Below are 14,552 nucleotides of genomic sequence, written 5' to 3'. Positions count from 1 at the left end.
TACTGCAATAAAAAGCTACTATGTAGGTACAACTAGCAGCTGGTTAGCTTTTAGCTTTGCACGAAGACTGGAAACATGGGAAAACAGCTAGCCTGGATCCATAAAAAAAACTTGTTGTTGTTATGTGCCGATCAGTATCTTCATGGAGTCTCCTGGTTGCCTGGCAAGTGCTCAGAGGTAAGAAATAGTTTAAGACATAACCCATAGTCAAAACAGCACATTTGTTGTTTTTTTTCCTCAGATTAAACAATGGGGGTATGATGTGGTCATTAGTGAGCTTTAAAGGGGCGAAGTGCTGTTTCTAGTTAAACTTATCTAAGTGGCTGCTGACTCCAGCAACATATTTACTGTACAGACATTAGAGTGGTATCGATCTGCTCGTCCAACTCTCGATTTTCCGAAACATGAACCTATTGCCTTAAGTATCACATTCCAGGCAAGCATTTAGCATGTTGTGTGATTATGCTGCAAAAATTGCTTCCCCATTACTCCAAATACCTTTCTTCTTCTTGTTATGTCCTTCTCAGCCATCTTCCCCGTCCTCCTCTGCCTCAGCCCATTTAGCCATGCTGGTTAAGTGCTGAATCAGGGCTCCACACCACCGTACAGACAATTAGTTGGACCTTGTGGTAAACCCTGGACATTTTGCTCTTGTGCTCTGGGATCGAAATGATTCAGGACACCGGCGTGGTTGAGAGCTCACACTGTGTCAGAGCCGATTACAATGGTGGGAGTCGGAATTCTCTAAATGGGGCAAATCTTGTCAAATCACACGAGAGAGTATTGTGCACCACAGATGGCCACGCGCATAAGCACGTGGCGCATGTATATGTAAACAAACAAGTACAAATACTGATGAAAAAAAAAAGTTGTAATTGTGTGCTGAATGAAAAGTCCTTTCACTTTCAATTATTCATAAGCAATATCCAGCACATACTGTAGCTAAAGACTTAATGTGATATAGAAACACATTTACCCGCTTCCAATACAACATGCAGCTTACATTTGACCCCCTCAAACACCTGGCTGAACATAAATCACCCTCAGTACACTCACCTTTATGCACTGGCCGGTACTGTGTGTAAGTGTAGCTGCCCATAAACCATTCTGCTGAGCGTTCACACTTAGAGCACACAGATAAATCACTTCACTTGACACGCCTCCACATGTAACCCCGCAGATCACTCTCACACGTGTGAAAGTCCCAAATACATGTGTTCAATAAAGACATAAAGCGAGAAACTGCATGTGAATTAGCTGACAGATGACATTACAGTCCTAATCTTTAGGTCTGAAAACTTATATTGTATAAAAACTAAATATGTAAATGATTTATTATTATGTCAATTTGTTTGATTAATCAGTTTAATGTTTAGTAAATGACTTGTCAATCCTTTAGAAATTATATCAAGCAGATACTAATAGCAAATCAACACATTTGAGAAGATAAAACCAGAAAATAATTGGTATTTTTGCTTAATAAATGACTTCTACTGAATTTAATTGATTAATCAAGTAATTGTTTCAGCGTTATGGCATTAAAATCATACAATTAAATAATGCTATAGAATAATGGTGGCTGAGCAGGTTATAATTTTTGAAATATAATGTCATGTTAGAAAAACTTTTGTAAGCATTTCCAACCTCATCTTTACTGGGGCTGCAGCTAAGGATTTTTTTTTTTATAAACAATTAATTAATTATTTTCCTGTAAGTGTAAGAAGATGGTACAAAAAATGGCCACCACAATGTCTTAAACCCAAAGGTGACATCATCAAATAATTTGTTTTGTCTGACAAAAAGGAAAAAATCCCTCACATAACACAAAGAAAAGCAGCAAATCCTCACAATTAAGAATCTCAGTCTAAGGAATGTTTGGCGTTTCTGTTTGAAAAAGGCCTTGATCAAGTTGTTGATTAATCGACTAATTGCTTTAGCTCTAGTGATGACACCTTTCTTGATTAAATGTTTTGTTCAGAAAATATCAGAAAATATTGAAAAATGTCCATCACAGTTTCCCAGAACTCAAGTAAATGTCTTGTTTTTTCTGACCAACCGGCCAAAACCCAAAGAGATTCAGTGTACTATCATAGAAGAATATGAAAAGCCGTAAATATGCACATTTGAGAAGCTGAAACCAGTCACAGTTTGGTATTTTATGGAACAAATCACACGCAACTAACCTGCTGATGTTTACCGCGTTATTGTTAACACATCTGTGTATGTCTATGGTTGCACGTGTCGTTACACTGTGGCACTTAAAGAGTCAAACTGTATTTCTGCTCATTCCCTTGGAAAATGACATTGGAGGGCGTCATTCCTGTGTGACCATCTGTTTCCTTGTGATCGTCCCTCCTGTCCAAGTGGCAGCGGAGTGGAGGCAGAGCGAATGACTGCTTTAAATGGAAACGTGATCTAGAGAAGTGTGTAACAGCCGGTTTCAGGAATGGATTTGGATGGAAATGTATCAAAATGTCCCGTGGAGGTTTGTTGAGATCAGGACATTCTCTCAAAAATCTGCCTTTTCAAGACTTTAGATTTTTTGTTTAACTCTATAAGCAGCGTAACAGAGAAAGGATGACAGTTTGAAACATGTAGTGCTCTTCCAAAAATTATTTTTTTGCATGTCCCATGATGTTTCATTGTCTCTTTTATGATGGAGCTATGAGGTAGATTATGGGCAGTTACTGAAGCACAGAGAGACAAAGACAGAGGGAGACAGGACGGAGGGCATTTAGAAAAAACGGAGGAGGCATGAAGGCAGACGGTCACCGCGGCTATTAGAACGGGGACAGCTTTGCCAAACTTGCTTTAAGTGTCTCGGACAATGCAAGCAGGACAGGAGGGGATGAACTGAGAAAGGGGTGAAGAAGGGAGAAAAAAAGAGAGGATTGGCTGATAGAGGGATGGGGCCTCGAGCAAGGACAAATCCACATTGCATATTGCAGTAATCTGGACCGAATACAAAACAGATAAAAGGGAACAAATGCATGTACAGTTCACTCACCCCCACACAGTATTTGTTTGGTTTCAGAAATGTTTGACAGGACTGCAGTGGCCATTAAATGGAGGGAACCTGAACACTGCAGAGCAGATATGACACTGACATGTTTGTGTGTGTGTGTGTGTGTGTGTGTGTGTGTGTGTGTGTGTGTGCAGAAGAGCTTACAGATTCATCTGTAGCATGTCAAGGAGTTGAGTCATTCAGGGAATGTCTGAAACAGAAGTCTGTGTTGTGATTGAAATTTACCAGGATCACTTCCAAGACCCCTGACCTCAGAGAGTCAGTGTCTCTAGCTCTGAGAAAATAAAGTATACGCAAGGATTACCCGGAGCAGCAGCTAATTATATCTCTTAAGTTCAGTGCCACCTATCTCCAACCTCCATTGCTCCTCCTCCTTCATCTCCTCCTGCATTCGGGTGTTTGATGCGTACGTGTGAGACTGGCATAGCAAGTAGAGCAGTGAGAGTGAACCAAAACCAACAAAAAGTACAAGTGGTCATGTGATCCTTTGATACATAAATATTGGTTGTAGCTTTAAAACCAATAACTTATGGTCATTGATCATCATTTTCTAACCTTTTCTAAATTGAAAATCTGTTTCACAGGGCATAACAAAATGCAGTTTGAAGAGAAATCAGAAATGAGTAATGGGTATCTAATAACAGCAGCTGGGACCAATGTCAGCATATAAACATCAATGAACATAAACATATATATAACAACATTACACCCCCCCCAGTCACTGCCAGTGAGCTATACATTCTTATCTATCTATCTTTTCTACCTGCTGCACCAGGGGCTTGCGGTGAACGAGTGAATAGTGTGTAATGTAGTTAAGCTTCCTTTAATAATCAAGCATTTAACAAGCATTTTCAGGGTCTGGAATGAAAGGCCCCCATGTTTCCTGGTATTTCCCATTTAATTTCTGAAGTGAGTATTATTTTGACCAGTTTTAAACTATTGTGTGTGGGTGAGTGAGGCAGTGTCCTGGAGAAGAGAAACAGAAAGGAAACAAAGGATACATTATGTTGTTATTCAGCAGTTAATTTAGTCTCCCTGCGAGTGACCCCAAACAGAGCAACCAGAGGATTTGGTTCCAGTTTGATGTTTAACACCTGAGACAATGTGTGAAAGATCCATCCAATACTACATATGAATAAGGGAGGCTTCAGCACTTTTGCATTTGGCTCAGTAGAGACTAACCTCAGGATACATTCAAGACTTGGCTTTTGGAACATGAGCCCTATGTACCACTTTAAACTGAATCAAGCAGTGACAACCACATAGAGGTTGAATTAACCAGTATGGAATTCCATGATTGTTTTGATGGAGAAAGTCCTCCTCCCATGCTGCTTTGAGCTCCACAGGGGGCATGCCTTAGGTCTGACACCATGCCATAGAAAGCTGAGACAAGCCTTTTGTGGATTTAAAGAATGGACCGCGTAAACAGTGCTTGCGTAAAGCACATAATGCCTTGCTTGTAGATTATTTTGCCTAACTTTACAAATGAAATTTCTTTTTAAACATTTGACTGAATTATTATATATGTATATAATGAAAATAATAGACACAGCCCTAAACTGAAGTGCAGTCAGTTGCTTTGCCTGTGGTATAAAGTGTATTTAGTGGACTTAATTCAAAATGGTCTGAATACTGTAACTGTACATTCTTGGACACATTTCATGGACCGTGCCAGCATGCCACATGAGGAAGCCTTGAGGTTGGGGGTCATAAACGGCTAAAAGCCACTAAAGTAATTCATAATTCAACGTGTAGAAAAAATGCAACACTGTTCATCCCTGCCTTTCCACTCCGTTTTACCGCTTGTCCATTTCACACAGCATGTCCCTAAAGGCAACTCTCTCTCTTTTGACATTTTAGTTGTTTTCTTTGTCTTGTTCAAGAGTGTTTGACTGTTAGGTTTAGGTTTTTTTCTTTCTTTCTTCAATTACTCTTCGGTTGCTCAGAATACAACAGTGATGATGACAACAGTGATGATGATGGTAAAAGTGAAGGCTATTCCTGTAACCCAAGGTTATACTCACACTGCACGCTAAGTGGCTGCTTTGGAAGTCTCTGAGTGATGGCCACAGTCATTCACCTAAGATAATAGATTAATCACCTGATCCCTGTCTCCCCCATTGCTAGGGTTGCCCTTCAGGAGAACGCTCTCTATTTCACATCGTGTAAAGGTCCAGTGAGTAGGATTTAGCGGTGTAATTGCAGATCGTAACTCCCTCGTTTCACCCTCCCCATCCAAGCACGAAGGAGAAACTGCGGTCGCCCCAAAATTTACAGCCAGTGTTTGATTTGTCCCTCCTGGGCTACTGTAGCATGGCAGTTCAACATGGTGGACGTTTGTAGATAAAAAAGGCTCATTCTAACAGAAAAGGTAAAAAAAACAACAATTCTTATTTTTAGGTGATTATAAACTAATGAAAACATAGTTATAAATATTATATTCCATTTCCGCCAATAAATCCTCCTAAATGTCACACACTGGATCTTTAATCTTTAAATGTTAATCTTTAATGCCTCGTTTACGTGCAGATTTCTGATCATCCTTCAGTGTCTTCTTATCATTGCTGACTCTGCAGCAGTGGTCGCCCATTTGCTTTGCCCTCTGGGAAAGACTCCACATCCTTCTGTCTTTCTGGGGGCGCTGTTTGTCATACTAATGCTGATCAAACATCACCATCAGCGCACATGAACAAAAGCACTGTAATAAGAAGCAAAATCCTTTATTTGTCTGTATATCTCTGTCAAGGTCATTCACCCTCGACCTTAGAAATGTGAATCTTTCACTGAGCAATCAGCCGCATCGAATGATTACAATCTTGCTCCTCTACATTCAGCCCTTTTACGCCAGCTGTAGGAGCAGTATTTGGCTTAGTCCTGTCCTTGGTGCCTGAAAGCAGAGGCTAACGCAATGGTTGTCATGGTGACAGAGAGCCAGGCAGGGCTGTGGTAATACTGTAATGATGAAGCTCTTCTGGATGGTGCCGCAGTAAACACAGCGCCACTAGGGTCCCGTTAAGGAAGAGCGCAGCACACCGCCGTGCATGCAAAAACGCCTGTAGGGCTAATATCAGCTCCGACAATCTCTCCTTGGTTATATCACTTACATTCATGCTCTCCCAACACCTCCTCCTTTCTTCTTTATTGCACTCTCACTCTCCGATGCCCTGCTCTCTCCCCTTGATTGGAGGGATTCACGTCATTGTCTACTCTCCTCCGCTTATCTTTTCATCTCCCTTCCTTCCATTCCATCACTCTCTCTTCTTCATTCATCCACCGAAACACAATCAACGCGCTCTATCATCAACTTCCTTTCACAGTTGCTCTCTCTCTTCTCCTTCTTTCTCTTTCAAAGGCTCTTTCTCATTTGCTTCTCTCTCTTTCTCTCTCCCCATCTCTGACTCCCGCTCTTTTAAATTTATGTTGATGATCTTTCCAAATCTAATTTCAGAGTCTAGAGAGCGACGGAGACTCTATTGGGCCTTGAAGGTCATTGGGCTGCAGGTGTCACACATGGTAGCGTTATTGTAGGGAATTCAATGGAATTACGCTTCATACCAACATTACAGCGTGCCTCTGAATCGTATATACTCAGAGCGTTAACATGGCTTTTTTGACCAGAACACACACATACACACTTAATGTTGCAATGAGGAGAGGGATGGGGGGGAGAGGGAGAGACAAAGTGCCTGAGGAGATAAATAAGTGTGAAGTGACAGATTGCTACTCCTCCTTTTATCATCTTCTTCCACCTCTTTCTTTTTCTCCGTCTCTACGCTCATCCCTCTCCATCACCTCAATGCAGTGCTCATGTAGCTACCACTCGCTATCTGCGATCAGCAAGTGTGCACACAAACACACCTCCTGTGCCCATAGGCTGTTTGTCTCTCTCACATTGTGAGTCATGTCAGAGCGCGCGCACACACACACACACACACACACACACACACACACACACACACACACACACACACACACACACACACACAAACAAACACACCAGCACATGTATACATACAGTATACACACAGGACTCATCCTGCGTGCTACATGCAGGTACATTTTATTAATGTTCAAGCCGTGAGAGACACAACAGATATCTGCTTTACATGCTGCTGCATATTTAAAAAGGACTTGCTGCTGTGATGGAATGATCAATATTGATTTGATGTTCATATCTACAGTGTAATCCACTGTGCTCTGCTATCATGAACTACTGTATCAATTAATTACTGAAACCATGAATGAACCCATTTCACCAGCAGCAATATTGCATTGTGGCTTTTAACTATAGCATGGTCAAATTAATTAGAGCGTATTAGAATAGGTTAAAGCTGAACTTAGCATGTTAATGTGCAACCCAGCGTTCAATTTCTTCTCAGACCTTTATGTATATTTGATTTCCATTGAATAGCTGAACAGCTGTCCTCACCATTGTTCAGGAACAAGTTTTGTATTTCAGTCTCAGGTTTAGAGATTGAAACACTGATGTGTTATTTCCTGTGTGTATAAGATTTCCCACCTGACACCAAAGTTTAATTTAGAGAAAGAGGGCGAATCTGCAAATCAGGAGAGGCTTTGCAGCTGAATCACAAACCTCTGGTGCCTTAGCTGTATTCACACTGTACCAGCGAGACAAGCAAAGGCAGAATTTTAAAAAAATAGTGTTTTTAGTGTGGGAGTACGTTAATTCAGGGCTGTCTGAGTAAAAATGATACAATGGTCTGGATAAAATCAACTATAGTTTTTTATTTATTTAGTGAATATTGTTTTCATTTTGAGCTGCATTTATCAACAGCTCCTTTGTGTTTTGTCTTTAATTTTTTTCAGTTTCCTATTACCTGGAGCTGTATTTTCTTGCTACAGGGAACAAAACTGTGTCTGGAAGCATGCATGTAACATGGGACAGTTGTTTTTAAAGTGTTTTGGGCAACTTTTTCTGTGTATACAAATTTAGCAAAGCAACATTCTTCATATTAAAAAGTGTGAGTCCATATAATCACCTTCTGTGTTGGATATTCACATCAGGCTTTACATGTCATTATGGGTGTATTTGACATGATAGTGCACCTTGAGTCAAATTCATTCATGTGGACAAGATTCTAACATTTACCAACATGTAGACAAAATACACACCGAACTCCGTCTGTCCCTGTGCTTGACAGAAGTTGCTTTCATGGCTAAGACCTGCCATTTACTATAAGCCTCCAATCTCCTGATAGCTTTTCCTCTTTTTCTTACTCTTTTCTTTTGTGCTTCTTGTCTTCTTCCTTGTCTTTTTAGAAAAACCCTCTTTGCATGACACAGTCACATCACTTCGAGATCATCAGAACGATGAGCTACCTCAGCTTTTCTCAGCAAAGCTTAGCTCAGGATACTTTCCTCTGTCAGCGTTTGGATTGTGCTCACTACTTTGGCATTCGGTCCTCACACCTTCTCTCACTTTTATCATGCTCTGTCCTTTCTTCTGGGGTGCTTCAACTTTTTCCTTTGTGCTTCTCTACACATGGATCCACATCGTCTGGTCTACCTCCCACCTGTCCGCCCCCTACTGTGTCTCCACCTGTATAGCCTACATAGAAGATATGCTGTTACTGCAGTTTTCCCACTATTTTCTGTTGTGTGTGTGTATGTATGTGATGATGTGTAATGACAGCATTTGACAGGTCTGAAAGCACAGCAGCATGAAAAAAAAAATCACTTTGAGGACAGATCTCATTTCAGCCTCATTACTTTTTACGAGTAAAACTGCTGCAAATCTCCTCAGTCTAACTGTTATTACATTACTTACATCATTAATGCCATCGTAAGGAATAACAGCAACACTAACATAAAAAAAATAAGTGCATAACACTTCAGGGCAAAACTCTCCTCGTTGCCCTGGTTTGTCCATGTGAAGGTTTTTTTGGTGCTCAGCCAATGAGGGAGCATCCTGAGCATGTCCCGCTGGTGCTATCCTGCTTCTGTGGGACAGGGGGGCTGGTATAGGGGTAGAGGTAGGAGGGTGATTGAGAACCTTAGTGTGCGAGTGTGTTTTCACGATACAGAGAGGGAGAGCACTGCAGCAATCTGAGAAAGTAGGTCAGACACCGACTAACGAGAAACATAGCAGAGGAGAAAAGAGGTAGGGAGAAGAGATGGAGAGTGGGTGTGTGTGTGTGTGTGTGGGGGGGGGCTGGAACAAGCCTGATTATCAAAATTGTCAAAGTATTTGAGATACAATGAGATAATCCTTAAAAAACATCATGTCTGATTCCAAATTTTCCCCTGCACCTTTACTGCTACTGAAAAGGAATTTCTTTACCAACCAACTAACATAACCATCACTGCTAATTTAACTACAAATGGAGACCAACACTTTACAACTTAAAACTGCAGATTGGACAATATACTACTGACTTTCCTGGAAGGTCACTTCTTTGGCTAATTGCTTGTCAGCTAATCTCCTCAATAAATACAGTGGCTCAGAGTCTTAAGACTGTTTCTGTCATGAAGGCACTTGGAGAAAATATGTGTAGGCTCTCATCCAATTTCCAATTCAAAGAAAAGCTGGGAAAGAGAAGTGAGACCTTTGAAGAAAAATAACTGAAACTGCTTCCCTCCATTTGCTTAGTTATAAGGCTGCCGTTTATAAGTATGTTGCTCTTGATATTACATAAGTGCATAATGTCGAAAATGCACGATGACACGCACAATGCACTGAGGGCACTCAGGCTTCTTATATATATGGGCTCCACTCAAGTATGAATTACCTTTCTATTTTGCTCTTCAGGCCATGTCTGTGTTTTATTATTTATTTGATAAAGCACAAAGTATACTGCATCTATAAATACACTGCAGGGCTTGTAGGAATGGACTGCAATAGGGAAAGATGTGTAGTAGCCATGCACACACTGGTGTTATCACGCTACTGTAATTGATTCAGTGACAACTGAATGGGCTACAGTAGAAAAATAAGCTTAGGGAACACATGGACAGTAAGCTTGCATATCACACATATGGCCAATGCAAAGAAAATTGCCTGTGAGTGATAAAAAAGCAAAAATAAACAAATTGAGAAAAGAACAGAGATCTCTGTGGTGGGACACTCTTATAACTTAGCTTATATTTGGTTTCCTGTCCAGGAAATATACCCCGAGGACAAAGTTTTAGAAGTGAACAAGCAAACGTGGAGCTGTAAGACATTGTAGTATACAGAGGATGCCACTTGTAGAAAGGGTACTAATACAATACTCCCAAGATGTGGAAGAAGACAGAGGCCAATAGAAACAGGGACTATGTGTTTCCTTGGTTACAATAACAAAGGTAATTCAGCAAAAGCAGCTTCAGCCTTATAGTTACAAACGTGCTTCATGTAAACCCTAAGGTACTTCTAAGACAAGGAACTTTTTTTTTTGAGACAAGATGATTATTTATATCCTCTTGTACGAACAGAGGGACCTATATTCTTAAAATTAGCCAGCAGGTTTTAGATGCAGCTAATCTTGCACAACTAGGAGATAGATGGACATCTTGTATAAGTGCAGTTAATCCATATTCAACCTTAGTTTCATGATTCTAAAACAAAAAAATCCAGGGACCAGGTAGAAAAACAAAAATCTAGAAAATCTTTTAATCTAATTTTAATCTAAGTCTAATTTGAACAGAAATGTCAAGTAGGCTAAATGATGTGATGATGAAGTGATCCCTAATTCTACCCGAAGCACCTGCAACTTACTGGGATCATCAATCAAGTGAAGGGGCAGGAGGTTTTTTCTCTGGGCTGCTGTTGTGGAATCTGCAAAAAAAATAATTAGCTTTATAAATATCAAAAATGAATATTTAAAAAATAATTTACACAAGTGTTCGTTTGCGGGGTCTGACATCATACTCTACATCTGTAAACTGCTGTATGTTTGCTGGAAAACTGCAGTTCACTTTAACAGTTGCACCAAACTTGTGTTTTGATACTTACAATGCAGAACACACAGTGAGTTGTGGGATTTATCACTTTTTTACTGGACTGTGGCATACAGATGATCAGTTATTTGTTGATCTTATCCTTATAGCCCTTTTTTCCTTTTCATCCCTCCATCTTATCCTGTGTCCTATCCAGCAGAGTACCACAAATAAGTTAGTAAAATCATTCTGTTCACTTTTGACCCATTTTTATCTTTTCTGTTTTGGATTTTCTTTTGCACCTTTTTCCCAATGTCTCATATGTTTTAGGAGGTCCTCTCAGACTCAGAAATCTGAGCCAGGGCTCTAAGGTTTTCGGTCAGACAATTTTCCTTGGTAGGGGTCAGGTTTCCGGCAACTGGGGCTAAAAGTGCTGTAGCCGAACCCAAAAGTGTGCAACCTGTTTATTTATTTGTTCTAAATGAATAGCCAATATTAGTATATAAATCTGAAACAAAACTTATGTTTAGAACAAAATATAGATCATAATAATATTAAATGACATTTTTAATATTAAACTCAAAGTACTAGTAATAATTTGATCAACTTGTAATTACTGTAAGTCATCATTTCCTTATGGCACACAATGTGACATGATACTGACAGCACATCTATTTTTATGGCTTCATTGTTCATCACAATCAATTATGACTGTCACATATCATTTGATCAGGCCTAATGAGTCTGATTATCCATGGACTTTGATCACAATGGGTCAAATTGTGCCAAGGTCCTTTTCAGGACAGGTCCACTTGCCCTCTAGTTTGTTACAAGGTTTTTTGTTTTTTTTGCATAACTACTTTATATGCATCATATTTGGTTAATTTCAGAATGGGTCCAACATTTTGGATCTGAAGACTAAACAGTAGGTTCTCGTACAATAGGCCAGTTTACATACATACTGTAGTATAGCATTTAGCACTTGTGTGTACTGGGGTTGCACATACACCAGTTGTTTTTCTCTGCTGTTGGCTTTAGGTTTCAAACTTCACCAATGCAGATTTTATTTATGCTTTTCTGTGTTCTCTTTGCCTTGCTGAATTTTATTGATTTGCAACTGACTCTTTCTCCTTCCCTTGCTTTCTTTTTCTGCTTTCTCTTCCTATCTTTTCTGTTTGCTGGTTTCTTCCAGTATGTGGCATTTGGCTCCCTATTCTTCATCCTCATCTCCATCTCCACTTTCTGCATGGAGACGCATGAGGCCTTCAACACCATCCTCAACAAGACAGAGATCGTCACGGTGGGCAACGTGACTCATGAGGAGATTGTATACGAGGTGGTGACTGACAGCTGGTTGACGTATGTGGAAGGTGTGTGCGTCATCTGGTTCACCATCGAGGTCCTGCTGCGAGTCACCTTCTGCCCAGACAAGTTGGAATTCTTCAAAAGCACCCTCAACATCATCGACTTTGTCGCCATCCTGCCCTTCTATCTGGAGGTGGGCCTGAGTGGTCTGTCCTCCAAAGCTGCCAAGGATGTCCTGGGGTTCCTCCGTGTTGTCCGATTTGTCCGTATCCTCCGAATCTTCAAGCTGACCCGCCACTTTGTGGGTCTCCGTGTCCTTGGCCACACCCTTCGTGCCAGCACCAATGAATTCCTCCTGCTCATCATCTTCTTAGCCCTTGGTGTCCTCATCTTTGCCACTATGATCTACTATGCTGAGCGAATTGGTGCCGATCCAGATGATCCAACAGCCAGTGCCCACACCAACTTCAAGAACATTCCCATAGGATTTTGGTGGGCCGTTGTGACCATGACCACGCTGGGCTATGGAGATATGTACCCGGAGACGTGGTCAGGGATGCTGGTGGGTGCGCTGTGTGCCTTGGCTGGTGTGCTGACCATTGCTATGCCTGTACCTGTAATTGTCAACAACTTCGGCATGTACTACTCTCTGGCCATGGCCAAACAAAAGCTGCCTAAAAAGAAGAACAAACATATCCCCCGAGCACCCCAACCAGGGTCCCCCAACTACTGCAAACCAGACGCCCTGGCTATGGCTACCGCATCACCGCAAAGGCTCTTGGGAAATGTCCTGGGTGGAGTGATGGGGTCTGGAGGCATAGGGGGTGACTGTCCTCTCGCTCAAGAAGAAATTATAGAGATTAACAGAGGTGAGAGATTTTTTCAAATAGTATCTTCTGACAGCCAAAAAAAAAAACAAAACACAGAAAAGTCTATTAGTGTCAAATTCAAGTGTCAAAAAGAGAGTATTGTATAATTCACAGTTTTACAATCAAAGTAAATTGGGTAAAACTGACCATGCTTTTGGGAAATTTGACAGTTGACTGATGGCAAGTTTAGGCATGCACAGTGATGATATCAGGGGTCCAGTGGAGGATTACCCCCAAATTCCACCGGGCACGGCAGCAACGCGTTCCACCACAGTCGCCAGAGCTGATTGCAGCTTTTCTAAGCAATTCTCTAAATTCCAGCATAGCCTCTCTCTACTCCGTGTAGAATACGGACAGAAGCCGCGACCCACTCACGTCAAGCAGCACAGAGCAGATTGCTCATATTGGTAAATTTTCTAAATAAAATACAGTGTGCAGACTCTGGTTTCACGCTAGCTCAACATTGCTGCATCAGACCAGAAGTCAAATAGACAGAGGCAGGTTAGAGGAGATTTTAAAACAGAAACATACCGATTTGTATCCCTTTTAAGGACAAAATACACGAGTAAACAAGGTATGGCAGGCAACATGCTCTGAGGATATTTCGCTTCTAAAATGCACTCGGTGGGATTTGAAGACGCGTCCACCACGGGGCCAAAATGCGTCACAGACGTTATAAAGCCGTGCCCGGTGGAATTTTAGGGTCAGAGTGCAAAGAAAAAGAAGTGGGAGTACTATGAAGAAGTGATGCATAGTTGATTCTGGATCCACCCCAGAGAAATCACTGCCCCATCAGAACTCATGTGTAATTTATGATCAACTGGTAGGTCCACAGTTGCCTCAAGGCACCCATCTGTCAGTGAAAAACAAACACCATGGAAGGAAAATGAACTTGATTATCTATTACAACAGCTTAATACATCAAAATTTTTGCTGACTCCACATATTTTCTCTCATTAGCGGTAAAATCAGGAGGAGAGGTAATTTGGCTCCTTGTTTGCTCTTAACATGCTGCAGGATGAGGCGTCAGTCACATGCAACAATAATGCACCTTTAATGCATTACTTTACTGCCTTAGTCATCAGTGAGCCGGAAAATATTGGTTTCATCAGTGCTTTCTCTACATCCTGTCTGCTTGGCTTTCTTCCAGTCTAAAAGGCTTGCTTGTAGGTTGTGTGAGTAGATCTTTTAACAGGAAGTTGTATTAGTCAAAATGTTGACAACTGGGTCCAAGACTACTCTGCAGTATCATCACCACATGCTCCAACACAACACAAAACCGCACACTGGCGTGGTAACACATTTTTACATAATGCCTCAATGAATGTGTGGGCGACTACTACAGCAGTCAGTCCGAAACTTTAATGAGCATTAGTTGCCACTCAACATATTTTACAGGGTAGTCCTTTCACTTTACCGTTTCACAACGTTCAGGCCTACTAGTGATAGCTTTCTTGATTGACAGATTTTGAGGATTT

The 14,552-nt window shown here is 41.0% G+C and overlaps 1 protein-coding gene across 8 annotated transcripts in view; it reads left to right on the top strand.

The window, feature by feature from the left end:
- The window catches only part of kcnc3b (potassium voltage-gated channel, Shaw-related subfamily, member 3b), a 54,166-nt gene that overhangs the window by 18,468 nt on the left and 21,146 nt on the right, over nt 1–14,552 (top strand). For all 8 annotated transcript variants that reach the window (XR_007886894.1, XM_051417570.1, XM_051417564.1 and 5 more), the window contains one exon: nt 12,093–13,074. Coding sequence is in view for 7 of the 8 variants with exons in the window: in XM_051417570.1 (XP_051273530.1) it covers nt 12,093–13,074 (982 nt within the window). In the remaining variant the exon portion in view is untranslated. The remainder of the gene's footprint in view (nt 1–12,092; nt 13,075–14,552) is intronic.

This window comes from Dicentrarchus labrax, unplaced genomic scaffold (genome assembly GCF_905237075.1).
Source record: "Dicentrarchus labrax unplaced genomic scaffold, dlabrax2021, whole genome shotgun sequence".
Lineage (NCBI taxonomy): Eukaryota > Metazoa > Chordata > Actinopteri > Moronidae > Dicentrarchus > Dicentrarchus labrax.
Note: the sequence above shows the minus strand (reverse complement) of the source record. Positions and strands in the feature narration are given on the sequence as shown.